Source organism: Poromitra crassiceps, assembly GCF_964638095.1.
Source record: "Poromitra crassiceps genome assembly, chromosome: 2".
Classification (NCBI taxonomy): domain Eukaryota; kingdom Metazoa; phylum Chordata; class Actinopteri; order Beryciformes; family Melamphaidae; genus Poromitra; species Poromitra crassiceps.
Window position 1 is genome coordinate 96207779 of NC_139624.1, and position 17601 is coordinate 96225379.

General features: G+C 44.8%; 1 protein-coding gene across 7 annotated transcripts in view; it reads right to left on the reverse strand.

Moving 5' to 3' along the window:
• nap1l1 (nucleosome assembly protein 1-like 1) overlaps positions 1-17601 on the reverse strand; it is a 55893-nt gene that overhangs the window by 20502 nt on the left and 17790 nt on the right. For all 7 annotated transcript variants that reach the window (XM_083659462.1, XM_083659457.1, XM_083659463.1 and 4 more), the window contains exons 3-5: positions 17066-17154; positions 7428-7530; positions 2044-2185 (exon numbers count right to left, since the gene is read on the reverse strand). In XM_083659462.1, coding sequence (XP_083515588.1) covers positions 2044-2185; positions 7428-7530; positions 17066-17154 — 334 coding nt within the window. The remainder of the gene's footprint in view (positions 1-2043; positions 2186-7427; positions 7531-17065; positions 17155-17601) is intronic.

Sequence of the window (17601 nt, forward strand, 5' to 3'; positions counted from 1 at the left end):
GCGGGTGGAGGAGAGCAGAGCAGATAGGGGGAGGGTGGAGGAGAGCAGAGCAGATAGGAGGAGGAGGGTGGAGGAGAGCAGATAGGAGGGTGGAGAGCAGAGCAGATAGGAAGGTGGAGGAGAGCAGAGCAGATAGGAGGGTGGAGGAGAGCAGAGCAGATAGGAGGGTGGAGGAGAGCAGAGCAGATAGGAGGAGGGTGGAGGAGAGGAGAGCAGAGCAGATAGGAGGAGGAGGGTGGAGGAGAGCAGAGCAGATAGGAGGAGGGTGGAGGAGAGCAGAGCAGATAGGAGGAGGGTGGAGGAGAGCAGAGCAGATAGGAGGGTGGAGGAGAGCAGAGCAGAGCAGATAGGAGGGAGGAGAGCAGAGCAGATAGGAGGGTGGAGGAGAGCAGAGCAGATAGGAGGAGGGAGGAGAGCAGAGCAGATAGGAGGAGGGTGGAGGAGAGCAGAGCAGATAGGAGGGTGGAGGAGAGCAGATAGGAGGGAGGAGAGCAGAGCAGATAGGAGGGAGGAGAGCAGAGCAGATAGGAGGAGGGTGGAGGAGAGCAGAGCAGATAGGAGGGAGGAGAGCAGAGCAGATAGGAGGAGGGTGGAGGAGAGCAGAGCAGATAGGAGGAGAGCAGCAGTACAGATTTGTGCATAAACATGGTGGCCTGATCAAGGCTACAGATGCTGAGAGAATCCATCAAACACAATGTTGTGGATTGAACAACGCAAAGGCAGACAGCCTCAGGTTGTGTTGTCCAGGTGCACAGAGGACAACGAGGGGAAGTTTCTCTTGTCCAGGTGCACAGAGGACAACAAGGGGAAGTTCTCTACTTTCTCTTATCATTAAAGTGCCCATTCCAGTCGCACTAGATGCAGTGAATGCACTGCTCAGAGTAAATGAGTAATCATTTCAAATGAGACGCTTGGTCTTAAATGATTTGATCATTTGAAAAGGTTCAGGACCGTTTTCCATGATGGGTCCAAACTCTAATGATTCTGGAAAACTCCCCCCGCTGTGCTGGGTGTTGTGTAGACAAAAGGCTGCTTTATGCTCACCATGCCGTGAAGGGCGCGGGGGTGGAGCGAGGGCCGGGCGCGTCAAATTACGTTAATTTGTTGGGTGTGGTTATTTGCTACCTCCGTAGGGCGCTCACCGTGTGCCTGATTTTTTTTCTCACAGCGCGACCAATGCACGGCTTCTCTCCAAACATGGCCACTTTCAAGCCACTGAGCCCTGAACACTGAGCTGTGTTTTCCCCACATTTCTTGACCCATCTGGTAGGCTATAAACTTTGATTGGCAACTGTTCATTTTTAGTAATTTCACCAAGTAAATGTGTTGTGTTGAGAGCATGATTGAGAGAGTTTAAAAGCAGCACAGAGTAGGCTATCAGGGCTGAGAAGTAAAACGGCTATTCAGTAAAAACAAGTTTGGTGATTCCTTCATGTGCTGATGTGCGGTCGTTTGAGAGTGAAAGCACACTCAGTACTGCACATAATAGCGTTTCATTGCGACTTTTCACAGGCTGTTCTCACTATTACCATTGTACAATACATGCTGATCACTTGGCTGATCACTTCCGATAGTATAATAGCATCTGCCCCAGCGCGAGGTCTGCACGGTGACTCCCGGAGACTTGTGGAGCTCCACCCCCCACGGAGCTTGCTCGAGTATAATGAGCCCTTAACGCATGCTTCCGCCGATACATGTGCAGTCACCAGCCGCTTCTTTTCACCTGACAGCCAGGAGTTTCAACAGCAGGACGTAGAGCGTGGCATCAATCTCAATTTCAAGATCTTGCAAGTATCAAAAAGCTTCAAAATGTTGGGATTCTTTCAGCAGGCTTTCAATGGAGTTTATAATCATTTCTCATTCTATTAGAAGACTTAAACATACAAAATACAGAAAATAATTCAAACATAAAATGTAGAACAACAAAGTGGCATCAAAAAATATCCTATTTTAAAAGTGGTTTCTTATCTGACCCACCAAAACTGTATCAGTATCAACAATGTTGTTTGTTGTCAAGCAGAATAAGGTGTATGCAGAACGTACTTTGTCGAAGAGGGGCTGGTAGAGGGCGGCGTACTTCCTCTCCAGCTCGTGGACTTCCTCGTAGAACTTGGCCTCGATGTGAGCGCATTTCACCTGGAGGTTCTTCAGGGCGTTGACGCGTCTCTTCACCACCTTTGGTAAACTGTGGGATGACAGGCATGGACAGAAACACATCAAGTAAACATCCTGTAAAGGCTGATTGCTGATCTGAATGTGTCCATGAGCTGGTAGCCTCATCTACTAGCCTGAAGTAGGAGTACTGTATACTCATCTTTACATTTTCACCATTAGCTTTACTAGCCTGAAGTATGAGTACCGTAAATTCCGGACTATAAGACGCACCGGTGTATAAGCCGCGGGACCAAAATTGACTATTTTTTTCTTCTATAAGCCGCACCGGACTATAAGCCGCGGGTGTTTTGATGTTTAATTACCATATGAAAGGGTTCGTGCACAGAGAGGAATGTCGGGAAAGAGATCGCTGTTTGGGGAAGCTCCCATTTATTAACATTTCAACAAAACAAAACAAAAGTCAGGTCACTAATCCCCAGACAAAATCACACAACAATAGGCTACCGTATATGTGCAGCAAACCTGTAACCAGAGAAGTCAAGTCACTAATCCTCGTCTTCCTCTTCTTCCTGCGTACTGAAACCACCAAAGTCCTCATCTTCAGTGTCGGAAACGAACAGGTTCAGGGTGGCTTCGTCAACCACTCTCCTCTCTCCTTCAGGTGCCATGGCACGAGTCCGATACCTCACGAGTCCGACACCTCACGAGTCCGAAAAAAGAGGCTAACTTCCCCCAGACCCTAACCCAAAACCTAACCTCTCCCACCCCCACGCCTAAACCTAACATCCCCCAGACCCTAACCCAAAACCTAACCTCTCCCACCCCCACGCCTAAACCTAACCTCCCCCAGACCCTAACCCAAAACCATGAGGTGTCGGACTCGTGAGGTATCGGACTCGTGAGGTATCGGACTAGGGGGCAGTCCCCGTGGCGTCATCCTCTTCATCCCGCAGCAGTCCAGCGTTTTGGAACCCGTTGGTAATTGTGGATGTTTTCACACTCCTATAATATTCCGTGATCTTCCTTTGTGTGAATTCGCCGAAGTTTGTGATTTTCTCCTGATAGTCGGGAGGGAGTTGTTCAGTAGTTCTCCCCCGGACGGACAGTCCCTTTTGCCCAGGTTACGCGCGGCTGCTCTGTTTGATCGGCGGCTGCTCTCTTTTAATGCGAGATTGACTGCTTTCAACTTGAAAGCTGCCTCGTGTGAATTTCTGCGTACCTTCCCCATGGTAAGTGAGAGTGTTGCTTCTACTGCTCGTCTTGTTGTGAATATTCCTTGATCTTCCTTTGTGTGAATTCGCCGAAGTTTGTGATTTTCTCCTGGTAGTCGGGGGAGGGAGTTGTTGCCCGAGTGGCCGTTTGCTTACCGTAATTACCATATGTAAGTGGTCACGCACAGAGGGGATTGTCGGGAAGAGATGGCTGTTTGAGGAAGCTCCCATTTACCGTATTACAACATTTCAACAAAACAACATAACACAACACCACCGTTGTTTATTTTTACAGTGCACACAGTGTCCGCGGTGTGGTGAAAAGAGGGCAAGAGAGGAAATTAAAACAGAAGTGGATTTATAGTTAGAAAGAGTGCTAAAAAAGAGAGATTTTTTTTTTTTTTTTTTTTTTTTTCTGAAAAAATCCATAGATAAGACGCACCGTTATATAAGCCGCAGGGGCCAAAAAACGGGAAAAAAGCCGCGGCTTATAGTCCGGAATTTACGGTACTCATATCTTTACATTTTCACAATTAGCTTTACTAGCCTGAAGTATGAGTACTGTATACTCATATCTTTACATTTTCACAATTAGCTTTACTAGCCTGAAGTATGAGTACTGTATAGTCATATCTTTACATTTTCACCATTAGCTTTACTAGCCTGAAGTATGAGTACTGTATACTCATCTTTACATTTTCACCATTAGCTTTACTAGCCTGAAGTATGAGTACTCATATCTTTACATTTTCACAATTAGCTTTACTAGCCTGAAGTATGAGTACTGTATACTCATCTTTACATTTTCACCATTAGCTTTACTAGCCTGAAGTATGAGTACTGAATACTCATCTTTACATTTTCACCATTAGCTTTACTAGCCTCAAGTATGAGTACTGTATACTCACATCTTTACATTTTCACCATTATCTTTACTAGCCTGAAGTATGAGTACTGTATACTCATCTTTACATTTTCACCATTATCTTTACTAGCCTGAAGTATGAGTACTGTATACTCATCTTTACATTTTCACAATTAGCTTTACTAGCCTGAAGTATGAGTACTGTATACTCATATCTTTACATTTTCACCATTAGCTTTACTAGCCTGAAGTAGGAGTACTGTATACTCATCTTTATATTTTCACAATTAGCTTTACTAGCCTGAAGTATGAGTACTGTATACTCATCTTTACATTTTCACAATTAGCTTTACTTGCCTGAAGTATGAGTACTGTATACTCATATCTTTACATTTTCACAATTAGCTTTACTAGCCTGAAGTATGAGTACTGTATAGTCATATCTTTACATTTTCACCATTAGCTTTACTAGCCTGAAGTATGAGTACTAAATACTCATCTTTACATTTTCACTATTAGCTTTACTAGCCTGAAGTATGAGTACTGAATACTCATATCTTTACATTTTCACCATTAGCTTTACTAGCCTGAAGTATGAGTACTGAATACTCATATCTTTACATTTTCACCATTAGCTTTACTAGCCTGAAGTATGAGTACTGTATACTCATATCTTTACATTTTCACCATTAGCTTTACTAGCCTGAAGTATGAGTACTGTATACTCATATCTTTACATTTTCACCATTAGCTTTACTAGCCTGAAGTATGAGTACTGTATACTCATATCTTTACATTTTCACCATTATCTTTACTAGCCTGAAGTATGAGTACTGTATACTCATATCTTTACATTTTCACCATTAGTTAACATCTGGATATTTAACACTCTTGCTGCCATTTGGCGTCTACTACAGCCTTAATTGTAAAATACTGGCATGCTGGCAAAAAAAAATCATTTGAGATTGATAATCTCAGACAATCCACTGTTATAATGAAGAATCAAGATCTTGATCTTAACTCATTGAGTGCCATGGACGTCCTTCGACGTCCAATTAAATAGTGACGTAGAGTGCCACGGACGTCCTTCGACGTCCAATGCGTTTTTTGACGGTGGGACGTCGATCAAAGCCTTCCGCAGCTCCTGTACAACTATAGTAGCTATTGGAGGTCTATAACCTATTTTACAGAACCCTTAGGTGGCGACAGTGCTCTCCAGATTACAGAAATGTCAGGAATACACAGCCTGAAATAGCCTTGATCAAAGAGAACCCGCTCATGCTGCAGTCCAGAGCCATGTAGATTGTTCTGGCTGCAACTGACGGTGCGTGCGAACACAGTCAATCCGCGCACACAACTGAGTCCTTCTGCCTCTGTCTGTCTGTCAGCATAGTTTCTCCACATGATTAGCCGCTAGAAAAGCAGCAGCGCGACACTGAAAAGCCAAACCTTTCACTGCAGTCCGCGTGTGGCTTCTCCATGTTGCGCTGCCTGGGAGGCGGCGCACCAAAAGCATTCCGAAAATAGACGCTTGGTGCGAGGCTGTGTGTTACTAGTGTGGGGAGGAGTTTTCAGCTGAGGGGGGGGAGGGGGGGTGGGGCACGCAGGGCAGGACACAACTACACCACATCACTACATCAGAAAATATTATCTAGAGTCAGTGAATGTGCTTGAAATGCTGCATTTCACAAAAGGCTGAATATCTCAGCTTATAATTTGAAATGCCTGAAAACGCTGAAAACAACCTATCTTCTCCGGCTCATAACTAAAGAACGGAAAATGGTATCAATAAACTTTTTTTTGCTGATGATACAATAGAGTCTCCTTGTTCTTTTTGCGTGTTCGGTGTTTACATAGTAATATCACACAATATTCTGTGGGCCTCGAGAAATCACTGAAAACGCTCTGAAAACTCTGGCACCGTTGGTCCGTCCTCCAAAAGTGGCTGGCACTCAATGAGTTAAAGATGGCAGAAATGCAGTAAAATTATTTTGTCCTATAAATTGTCGAGTAATATTTAGTTGCAAATAAAACTGATGATCAAATATCTAGTATAAATAATTGCACCATAATTATAATGCTAATTGTGCGTCTTGGGATTCAAAGTAGGGCTGGTCAATATATTGATATTCTATCGATATCGTGATGTGAGAATAGTCTTATTTTTAGGGGTTCAAGCCCTGAAGGGACTGAAACCATATTGTTTATTTTTTTGAAATGTGAAATGTTTTTATAAGCATCTCCAGTTCCTGTCTCACCTGCAGTTTGTATTTTTGCTGTTTTTAAAATCACTTGCATGTACAATACAAAATCTAGACTAAAAATAAAAAAATCTTGATCCATTTTGGTTATCTGACAGGAAACCTAGCTTCTTTATCTACTGGACACGGCACTTTGCGGTTCCAAGGATATACTTTGGCTGCTTAAGTTTCAACATGACCCTTGGAACAGACAAATTCCCTAGTCAGACAACATTTAGCTGCATGTAGCTGATGTCAGCTTCAGTCTCCAGGCCCTGGGAGCTGCACAGAGGTTAGGTTTCTCTGCAGTATGGTCAATTCAAACGCCTGCGCCATGTCTTGGGTTCCAGTGCTTAAGACGTTGCGACTGTTGAGCCTCAGACTTTCAGGACTGCAAGATGCTTGACAGGTTGATCTAAGAGCCACTTGCTGATGGTTTTGCTGCCTCTCCTTCCCCCCTCAAACACCCAAATCGAGGCACGCGTCTGCATGCCTCAAAGACATTGGTGCCTGGATGTCTGCCCACCACCTCAAGCTCACTCTTGGTAAGACAGAGCTACTCTTCCCCCCCAGGGAAAGACTGCCCTCTCACTGACTTCTCCATCTCCATTAACACAACTGTGTTACCCTCTCAAACAGCTAAGAACCTTGGGGTGATTCTGGACAACCAGCTGTCCAGCTCGGCCTGTGTCGGTGCAATCTGGGCTCGCCTACCAGATGGGCTCGGGCACGCATTGTGATTGGCTGTATGTCGGGCGTGTGGGCTTAACGTGGGCAAAATGTCCAACAGCTTTAGATTAGCTAACAAGCTAGTAGCAGAGCAGGGGTCTTGAAAATCACTACCATCACGGACCATAGTTCTCAAATCTTAAACGTTCCAACATTTCGGGAGATTCGCCGATTTGCCATATTTCCGATAGTAAGATGAGAAGATAGATACCCTTCCGTATCACCTCTCCATGTAGCCTGACACAAAGTGAGCTGCAGACGTCTCACCTCTCCATGTAGCCTGACGGCGAGCCCACCAGCCCATCCAGCCTATCCTGCAGAGCAGCCAGGATCTGTGGGTTCTGCATCATCTGCACCGTCAGCTGACGAGCTGAGGAGACACACACACACACGTCAAGAGTACAGCATGACCGGCCAATTACTCAGACTCTGCTGGAGGTAGGGATGCACAGATATGAAAAGGTTGGCCGATACCGATAAGAACATTGCTGTCATGGCCGATTACAGATATAAACTGATGCCGACATGACCTGCATAAAAGTACTTTTCTATGATAAACACATTTCTGTGATGGTCACATTTTGTACATACGGAAAAACACGTCAACACTGAATTAACGTCTTTCTTCGTTTCCAAAGCATTTGGAAAAGTCCATAAATATATTTTTTTACCGCATTGTTTCCTCTCAATATGAACATTTTGGCAGATATTAACATTGCTGCCATTTTAATCATTGGACCGATATAAAAAGAAAATCACTAACAACAACAACAAGTCGTGTATCCCTACTGGGAAGGAAACAGTTGATATGAATCATATTGTACATTTTTATTTAATTAATTTAACCTTTATTTAACCAGGTCGGTCCCATTGAGATACAAAGACCTCTTTTTCAAGGGAAGCCTGGCCAAGATAGCAGCATAAAAGAGATAAAGTTACAACATTAAAACAGACAAACACCAAGGCACAAACATGCAATAAAACAGGCAAAAGCAGTTACACAACATTCATATAAAACATTTCAGAAGCATAGAAAAGAAAAAGAAAAAGATTCTCCTGAGAATTGAGCGGGAGGTTCTGAGGCTGAATTAAATGAAAGCTTTGTTCCAAGAACACCTTGTTCAAAGATGTCAAACCTTTTTCACCCTGCGTTAAAAACGGGAGCCTCTTTTGATTTGGATTTTCCATGAGTCAATAGTGTGATTGCAATGTGCTATCAAACTGTGCTGTGCAGCGTTCTACAGATTAGTGTGACTCACATCAATTATGAATTCGTTTATACTCTGAGTCATTATGAATTTCACCAGCGGGAGTATTTACATACACAGAATATTACAGAGACTACCCAGGTTCAAGTCATTTTAGGATGGCTTTACCGATAATCAACCCACGTTGTATATCATTATAATCTCGGTAATTATAAGCCCATGGGCAGTGTTTACTTTCTCTCTCCGTTTTCCTCACAGATCTTTCTCTGCATGCAGAAACCCTGCCCCCGCCAGCTGCAAGTGGTTACGGCTCTCAATGTGATTCTCTGTGGATGTGCGCATACTTAAACATTTTAAATAAACAACAGTGACCGTCGCCCTCAGAGCAGATTCCGCATCTCGAGCAGAACTTCCACAGCTCCGTTGTGACGCATTGTGACGTAAAACGCGTCACAACGGAGCACTTTGCCAGGAGGAAATGGGAGATCTCTGTGAGGAAAACACAGAGAGAAGGTAAACACTGCACATGTGTTTATATTACAAAGATTATTAATGATACAAAGTGGGTTGATTATGGGTAAAACCGTCCTTTAATATTCAAAAATGAAAAAAAGTTGTTTTCCCCCAAATCCCCTTCCACATATTAATGCAATGTGGTCTCCAACCTGCACCATGCCCTTTAAAGGGGATTGGAAGTGGCGTTCCGCGCTGGACTTTCTGGGCTTTTTGCTTGTAATCTGCTTCCAGCCAGCAGAGCTCAACTGTCCAAGAGTCTGCATCTCTCACAGTGCCAGCAGTGTTCAGAGCTAAACTACAGGTGACAGTGTCAGCAGTGTTCACAGAGCTAAACTACAGGTGACAGTGTCAGCAGTGTTCAGAGCTAATCTACAGGTGACAGTGTCAGCAGTGTTCACAGAGCTAAACTACAGGTGACAGTGTCAGCAGTGTTCAGAGCTAAACTACAGGTGACAGTGTCAGCAGTGTTCACAGAGCTAAACTACAGGTGACAGTGTCAGCAGTGTTCAGAGCTAAACTACAGGTGACAGTGCCAGCAGTGTTCACAGAGCTAAACTACAGGTGACAGTGTCAGCAGTGTTCACAGAGCTAAACTACAGGTGACAGTGTCAGCAGTGTTCAGAGCTAAACTACAGGTGACAGTGTCAGCAGTGTTCAGAGCTAAACTACAGGTGACAGTGTCAGCAGTGTTCAGAGAGCTAAACTACAGGTGACAGTGTCAGCAGTGTTCACAGAGCTAAACTACAGGTGACAGTGCCAGCAGTGTTCAGAGCTAAACTACAGGTGACAGTGTCAGCAGTGTTCAGAGCTAAACTACAGGTGACAGTGTCAGCAGTGTTCAGAGAGCTAAACTACAGGTGACAGTGTCAGCAGTGTTCACAGAGCTAAACTACAGGTGACAGTGCCAGCAGTGTTCAGAGAGCTAAACTACAGGTGACAGTGTCAGCAGTGTTCACAGAGCTAAACTACAGGTGACAGTGTCAGCAGTGTTCAGAGAGCTAAACTACAGGTGACAGTGTCAGCAGTGTTCACAGAGCTAAACTACAGTTGAGTGCCAGCAGTGTTCAGAGAGCTAAACTACAGGTGACAGTGTCAGCAGTGTTCACAGAGCTAAACTACAGGTCACAGTGTCAGCAGTGTTCACAGAGCTAAACTACAGGTGGCAGTGTCAGCAGTGTTCACAGAGCTAAACTACAGGTGACAGTGTCGGCAGTGTTCAGAGCTAAACTACAGGTGACAGTGCCAGCAGTGTTCACAGAGCTAAACTACAGGTGACAGTGTCAGCAGTGTTCAGAGCTAAACTACAGGTGACAGTGCCAGCAGTGTTCACAGAGCTAAACTACAGGTGGCAGTGTCAGCAGTGTTCACAGAGCTAAACTACAGGTGACAGTGTCAGCAGTGTTCACAGAGCTAAACTACAGGTGACAGTGTCAGCAGTGTTCACAGAGCTAAACTACAGGTGACAGTGTCAGCAGTGTTCACAGAGCTAAACTACAGGTGACAGTGTCAGCAGTGTTCACAGAGCTAAACTACAGGTGACAGTGTCAGCAGTGTTCACAGAGCTAAACTACAGGTGGCAGTGTCAGCAGTGTTCACAGAGCTAAACTACAGGTGACAGTGTCAGCAGTGTTCACAGAGCTAAACTACAGGTCACAGTGTCAGCAGTGTTCACAGAGCTAAACTACAGGTCACAGTGTCAGCAGTGTTCACAGAGCTAAACTACAGGTGACAGTGTCAGCAGTGTTCACAGAGCTAAACTACAGGTCACAGTGTCAGCAGTGTTCACAGAGCTAAACTACAGGTGGCAGTGTCAGCAGTGTTCACAGAGCTAAACTACAGGTCACAGTGTCAGCAGTGTTCACAGAGCTAAACTACAGGTCACAGTGTCAGCAGTGTTCAGAGAGCTAAACTACAGGTAACAGTGTCAGCAGTGTTCACAGAGCTAAACTACAGGTGACAGTGTCAGCAGTGTTCACAGAGCTAAACTACAGGTGACAGTGTCAGCAGTGTTCACAGAGCTAAACTACAGGTGACAGTGTCAGCAGTGTTCACAGAGCTAAACTACAGGTGACAGTGTCAGCAGTGTTCACAGAGCTAAACTACAGGTGACAGTGTCAGCAGTGTTCACAGAGCTAAACTACAGGTGACAGTGTCAGCAGTGTTCACAGAGCTAAACTACAGGTGACAGTGTCAGCAGTGTTCACAGAGCTAAACTACAGGTGACAGTGTCAGCAGTGTTCATAGAGCTAAACTACAGGTGACAGTGTCAGCAGTGTTCAGAGCTAAACTACAGGTGACAGTGTCAGCAGTGTTCAGAGCTAAACTACAGGTGACAGTGTCAGCAGTGTTCAGAGCTAAACTACAGGTGACAGTGTCAGCAGTGTTCACAGAGCTAAACTACAGGTGACAGTGTCAGCAGTGTTCACAGAGCTAAACTACAGGTAGCAGTGTTCACAGAGCTAAACTACAGGTGACAGTGTCAGCAGTGTTCACAGAGCTAAACTACAGGTGACAGTGTCAGCAGTGTTCACAGAGCTAAACTACAGGTCACAGTGTCAGCAGTGTTCACAGAGCTAAACTACAGGGGCCGGTTGCACCAACTGGTCTTAACTATGCCTGGTCGTAACTCCTACGTCGGTCTTAGTTAAGACCGTGGATTTACGCCTGTTGCACCAACACGGCTTACGTCTGGTCTTAACTATGCTGGTCGTAGCAATGCGCGTCCATGTGAATTGCCAGGGAATGCACCCTGATTGGATGATGTTGCAAAAAATGTGCCTCGCGACCTGCTTGGAGCGTCACTGTGCCACTACGCTCTCTCAGCCACTACTGTAAAACACCCTCCCTCCTCTCTCCCTCCCTCGCTCCGGGGGAAAGATGGCGATTGAGCCAGAAAGACAGTCTGAATGAAATTGAATGTAACGTTCCCAATTCTATGTATTACATTCTAAAAGATTAACGGCAACATTTTGGAAGGCTAAGCCACACAACTTGTTAGTTATAATCTAACGTCGTGCTTTCAAAGACGGCGAACTGGCGGTGTTACGACAATGACGGTCAAAAAGGTCTCCGCGGAGATCTCTGTTACAGGCAGGCTCTACGCCTCCTCCTGACCAGGCGTAGGAGTTACGCCTGGTCGTAGTGAAAAGAAGGCTTAAGCCGTCTTGGTGCAACCGGCGTAGCTGTTAGGTCGTAAAGTTACGACCAACTTAGCTTAAGACCAGTTGGTGCAACCGGCCCCAGGTGACAGTGCCAGCAGTGTTCACAGAGCTAAACTACAGGTGACAGTGCCAGCAGTGTTCACAGAGCTAAACTACAGGTGACAGTGCCAGCAGTGTTCACAGAGCTAAACTACAGGTAGTCTCTTAGAACAGACGAGTTGGCTTCCGCAATTTTCAAATGCTTCCGCCATACCGGAATGGGAAGCAGAAAGGCGGGTCTTCCGCTCATTAGTCCAATCAGAATCCAATATGCCGGCAGAAAGGCGGGTCTTCCGCTCATTAGTCCAATCAGAATCCAATATGCCGCATTCGCGTGTCGTGATTGGTCGGATTCCGTAGAACTTCCTTCCAGTCTGAAGGTTTTTTTCCCAACTTCCTTGTGCATGTTCTGGGGGTGTAACGTACAGACTGTATAGCTGCATTCGCCGGATGTAGATGATACAGTCTGTTTTAAGAGACTAAACTACAGGTGACAGTGTCAGCAGTGTTCAGAGCTAATCTACATTGTGATTTGAATTTACACCGAGTGCACCAAGCCTGACTTACAATGGTCGTAGCTGCGCCTGGTCTTTAGGCTGCGGACGTGCGCGTCCACGTGAATACGTGGTTGTTGCCAAGCAACACACTTCTCTCGGACGAGCTCGAGACAGCTGACAGACAGCTCCAACTCATAGAGTTGTATTCAAAGCAAAGAAACGTTCCCACAGCTAAATTTAACAGCGCCAACACTAACAAACAGAAACAAGATGCATGGAATTTGATCACAAGTGCAATAATGGATGCGATGGCGGACTGCGGGCAGTTGACCAAGTCAGGAAGAAATGGAAAGATCTTCCGACGCATCAGCTTTTAAAAACCCGCCGACGAGCGGAGGTCCTGCGCCCAAAACGTCCATTTACAGCAGATATCGATCGATATTTTTGGAGAAGATTCCCCCGCATCACAGGACTGAACGGCACTGACAGCACAGAGCTGTCAGTCCCGACAGCGCAGATCAAGATGAGACAGCTGTCAGTGAGTTCGCCTTGGGTGTAACTTTTACGCCTGCTCCATACCAGACGTAAAAGTTACACCCAGGCACAGCGCATACAGGGCTTAAGACTACATGGTGCACTAGCCATAAAATTAAGTTAGTCGTAACTTTGAGTTCTACGTCGGACGTGGCGTTACACCTAGGCGTACGCCCAGCTGGTGCACTCGGCTCCTGGTGACAGCAGTGTGTGCGTTTTGAGTGTGTGTGTGCCTCTAAACGTTACACGCGACGCAGCAAACACACGTTTCTCTGCCATCACACTGGGCATCAACACTAGCGGGAGACTTCTCCCATGCACTCCCGCAAATAAGTAATGTTATGCGCAGCAAGGTTACATATTATCTTACTGAGAGGGAGAGAGAGAATGTCCATGATCTCTAACAGCGAGCTATGCTAATAACTAGCTAGCCGTTCAGAAACGCATGTAAACAGCCGTGTGATTAGTGAGAACGTCAGTAAAATAAGGAGAGAGCTGCAGGTGCTTATACAGAACTAGTGCACGATTAAGTGCACAGTGGGTAATGACCCGCTGTGATGAAGAACATAGCGAGATTAACCAGGTTGACAGCAGCAAAACACGTGTCGCAGCTGCCATCAGCAGCACATCCAGACTTTTAACTAGCCTGTCACATGACGCCTTCATGGTCCCTCGATAAAGTCTGCAGATGTACGTTACCTCTCTCTCAAGAAGCGTCACGTGAGTGTGGCGTTTAAGGCCATCTGTCGCTACAAAATAAATAAACGGGGTGTATAACTATTATTGGACAGACATGTAACTAGTAACGGAGCCATCTTCTATGTGCTGTAACACAGTGCAGTTTCTATTTTTCCGTTTTCTTTTTTACATGTTTGGGACAGGCAAATGTCTCAAAATGTTATATTTTTTTTGTAAAGATAATTTTATTTCAAATTGTTTTATTTATTTAGTTTTAATATATTTTAAGTTGTAATGTATTCCATGTATTTTAGTCTGTGATACGTGAAACCGTGGTATTTTTGTCCAAGGTTATCATACAGTCAAAAACTCATGCCGGCACATCCCTAGATACCATTTGTTTATTATATCGCAATCGCAAATCGCAATATTGTCCACCCATAATCGCTCATCGCACCTTTCCCCCAAATCGTGCAGCACTCAAATGTAGTAGAAATGCTACGCTAATGCTAACGGCTAATGTAGGTCTGGCTGCCCATTGACATGAAGAGTGCCAAAGTCACCCCCTCTCCCACAGAGTGCGGTGGCACTGACAGATGAGTGCGGTGGCACTGACAGATCTGTCATAGGCGCAATGAGTGTTTTTGACTATTCAGACATGCTATAAATAGACTACCGTAAATTCCGGACTATAAGACGCACCGGTGTATAAGCCGCGGGACCAAAATTGACTATTTTTTTCTTCTATAAGCCGCACCGGACTATAAGCCGCGGGTGTTTTGATGTTTAATTACCATATGAAAGGGTTCGTGCACAGAGAGGAATGTCGGGAAAGAGATCGCTGTTTGGGGAAGCTCCCATTTATTAACATTTCAACAAAACAAAACAAAAGTCAGGTCACTAATCCCCAGACAAAATCACACAACAATAGGCTACCGTATATGTGCAGCAAACCTGTAACCAGAGAAGTCAAGTCACTAATCCTCGTCTTCCTCTTCTTCCTGCGTACTGAAACCACCAAAGTCCTCATCTTCAGTGTCGGAAACGAACAGGTTCAGGGTGGCTTCGTCAACCACTCTCCTCTCTCCTTCAGGTGCCATGGCACGAGTCCGATACCTCACGAGTCCGACACCTCACGAGTCCGAAAAAAGAGGCTAACTTCCCCCAGACCCTAACCCAAAACCTAACCTCTCCCACCCCCACGCCTAAACCTAACATCCCCCAGACCCTAACCCAAAACCTAACCTCTCCCACCCCCACGCCTAAACCTAACCTCCCCCAGACCCTAACCCAAAACCATGAGGTGTCGGACTCGTGAGGTATCGGACTCGTGAGGTATCGGACTAGGGGGCAGTCCCCGTGGCGTCATCCTCTTCATCCCGCAGCAGTCCAGCGTTTTGGAACCCGTTGGTAATTGTGGATGTTTTCACACTCCTATAATATTCCGTGATCTTCCTTTGTGTGAATTCGCCGAAGTTTGTGATTTTCTCCTGATAGTCGGGAGGGAGTTGTTCAGTAGTTCTCCCCCGGACGGACAGTCCCTTTTGCCCAGGTTACGCGCGGCTGCTCTGTTTGATCGGCGGCTGCTCTCTTTTAATGCGAGATTGACTGCTTTCAACTTGAAAGCTGCCTCGTGTGAATTTCTGCGTACCTTCCCCATGGTAAGTGAGAGTGTTGCTTCTACTGCTCGTCTTGTTGTGAATATTCCTTGATCTTCCTTTGTGTGAATTCGCCGAAGTTTGTGATTTTCTCCTGGTAGTCGGGGGAGGGAGTTGTTGCCCGAGTGGCCGTTTGCTTACCGTAATTACCATATGTAAGTGGTCACGCACAGAGGGGATTGTCGGGAAGAGATGGCTGTTTGAGGAAGCTCCCATTTACCGTATTACAACATTTCAACAAAACAACATAACACAACACCACCGTTGTTTATTTTTACAGTGCACACAGTGTCCGCGGTGTGGTGAAAAGAGGGCAAGAGAGGAAATTAAAACAGAAGTGGATTTATAGTTAGAAAGAGTGCTAAAAAAGAGAGATTTTTTTTTTTTTTTTTTTTTTTTTCTGAAAAAATCCATAGATAAGACGCACCGTTATATAAGCCGCAGGGGCCAAAAAACGGGAAAAAAGCCGCGGCTTATAGTCCGGAATTTACGGTAATCTAATTCTATCCACAATGTGCTGCTGGATGCAGGCGAATATATGAGAAACGATCTGAATCATTTATCCAACATCAAAGGACGCATAAACAGCATCCAGATCCCAAAATGAAAATCACCTTCCAGCTCTCAACTGCTGTACGATTCAAAATCTTGCCAGGCAAAAAATTAAATAAAAATGCCAAGTTAATGTCAATGTAAAGACCAAGCAGAGGCACAGAGCCCAGACTTCTACTCTGCTCCCGCCATGACATTTCTATTGCAACACTTGAATGATTTGACATTTGCTCTCCAACAACGGTTTTAGTGAAAGCGGTCTTTGAAGGATGGAAAAAGCACATTTTCTCTAGGGTTGTTTTCTGTCCAAATCAGGCCTGCATGATATGAGCAGATCTGCGATGTGCGATAACATTGTTCAATATAGCGATGACGATACAACTTGCGATGACGATACAACTTGCGATAAATAAACAAATATTAAAGTATGCATATTAGCTATACAGTTCCTATGTCTTTCTGCTTTAATGATGCCAACATAGACCCCAAACATAGCCTATACCCACTGAATAAAGAAATGAAATACACACTGACTCTAGCTGAAACTACACACAGCGTGTTTGGGCTTTGGCAGAGGGGCGGAGCGCACTGTTGTAAGGGAAAGGTGTACGCTGGATTTACAACACAAGACAAAATGATCAGATGCTGAGTGGGAATGCATGACGCATGTAAATAAAACCACCTTTGTTATTCATTGCGTTTCAGGCAGTCTTTGCGATGTGTTTATTGCGCATGTTCATATTGCGAATGCGATGACGATGAAAATACGATTAATTGTGCAGCCCTAGTCCAAATGTGTCCATGTATATACCATTTCATTTTAGAAATAGAATCAGACCACACTTAATAGATTTCCTCGGCACAATACTTCCCAATCAGTTAAACCAGTGGTTTAGACTTTGCCCCACGATGTCCTCAGGAGAAGATTTTTGCTTTTAGATGTTATAGTATATGAAAGAAAGTATTCCCTTTTTTCCTGGGGAGCCCCTGAAACCCCCTCAGGAGCCCTGGGGAGAAGCAAAGAGTTAAACTACAGCAAGTCTTGACCGGTGGCCTACCTACCTTTGCTGTTGACGTCTTCTCCCGTCTCCTCCTCTTCCACCTCCTCCACGTCCTCCATGTCTGCAGGGTCCAGCTCTGCCTGGTCTTTGCTGCTCACAGGGGAGACAGGGGGGCAGAGGAGAGGGGTAGAGCCATATGAAATCAGGTTGATTTTTTTCCAAATTCCATTTGATTTTGTCCCAAATTCCGTTTTAATTTTTCTGAATTCTGTGTTTTGCTTTTTCCGCTCATTTTACCATCAGAAATAGTGTCTAATATGTGAGGATGAATAAATGTCCACAATTTAATAAGATCTAACAATCAATTTACACAACAATGCACTATTTTTAACAAGTGCTTCAAGTCAGAAATACAGTAGATGACTGTACAAAACATTCTATATAAATGTTTCGTTTGTAAAGTGCTTTTAAGCTCATTGTGTGCTCCAAGTAAAGAAAAAAATTGAACAAAACATTCACTTCAAACATCAGAAAATGCTTCAAATATTTTATTTTGAAAGTTATAACAGGATTACAGGAAGTGGTGGTATTTATTTA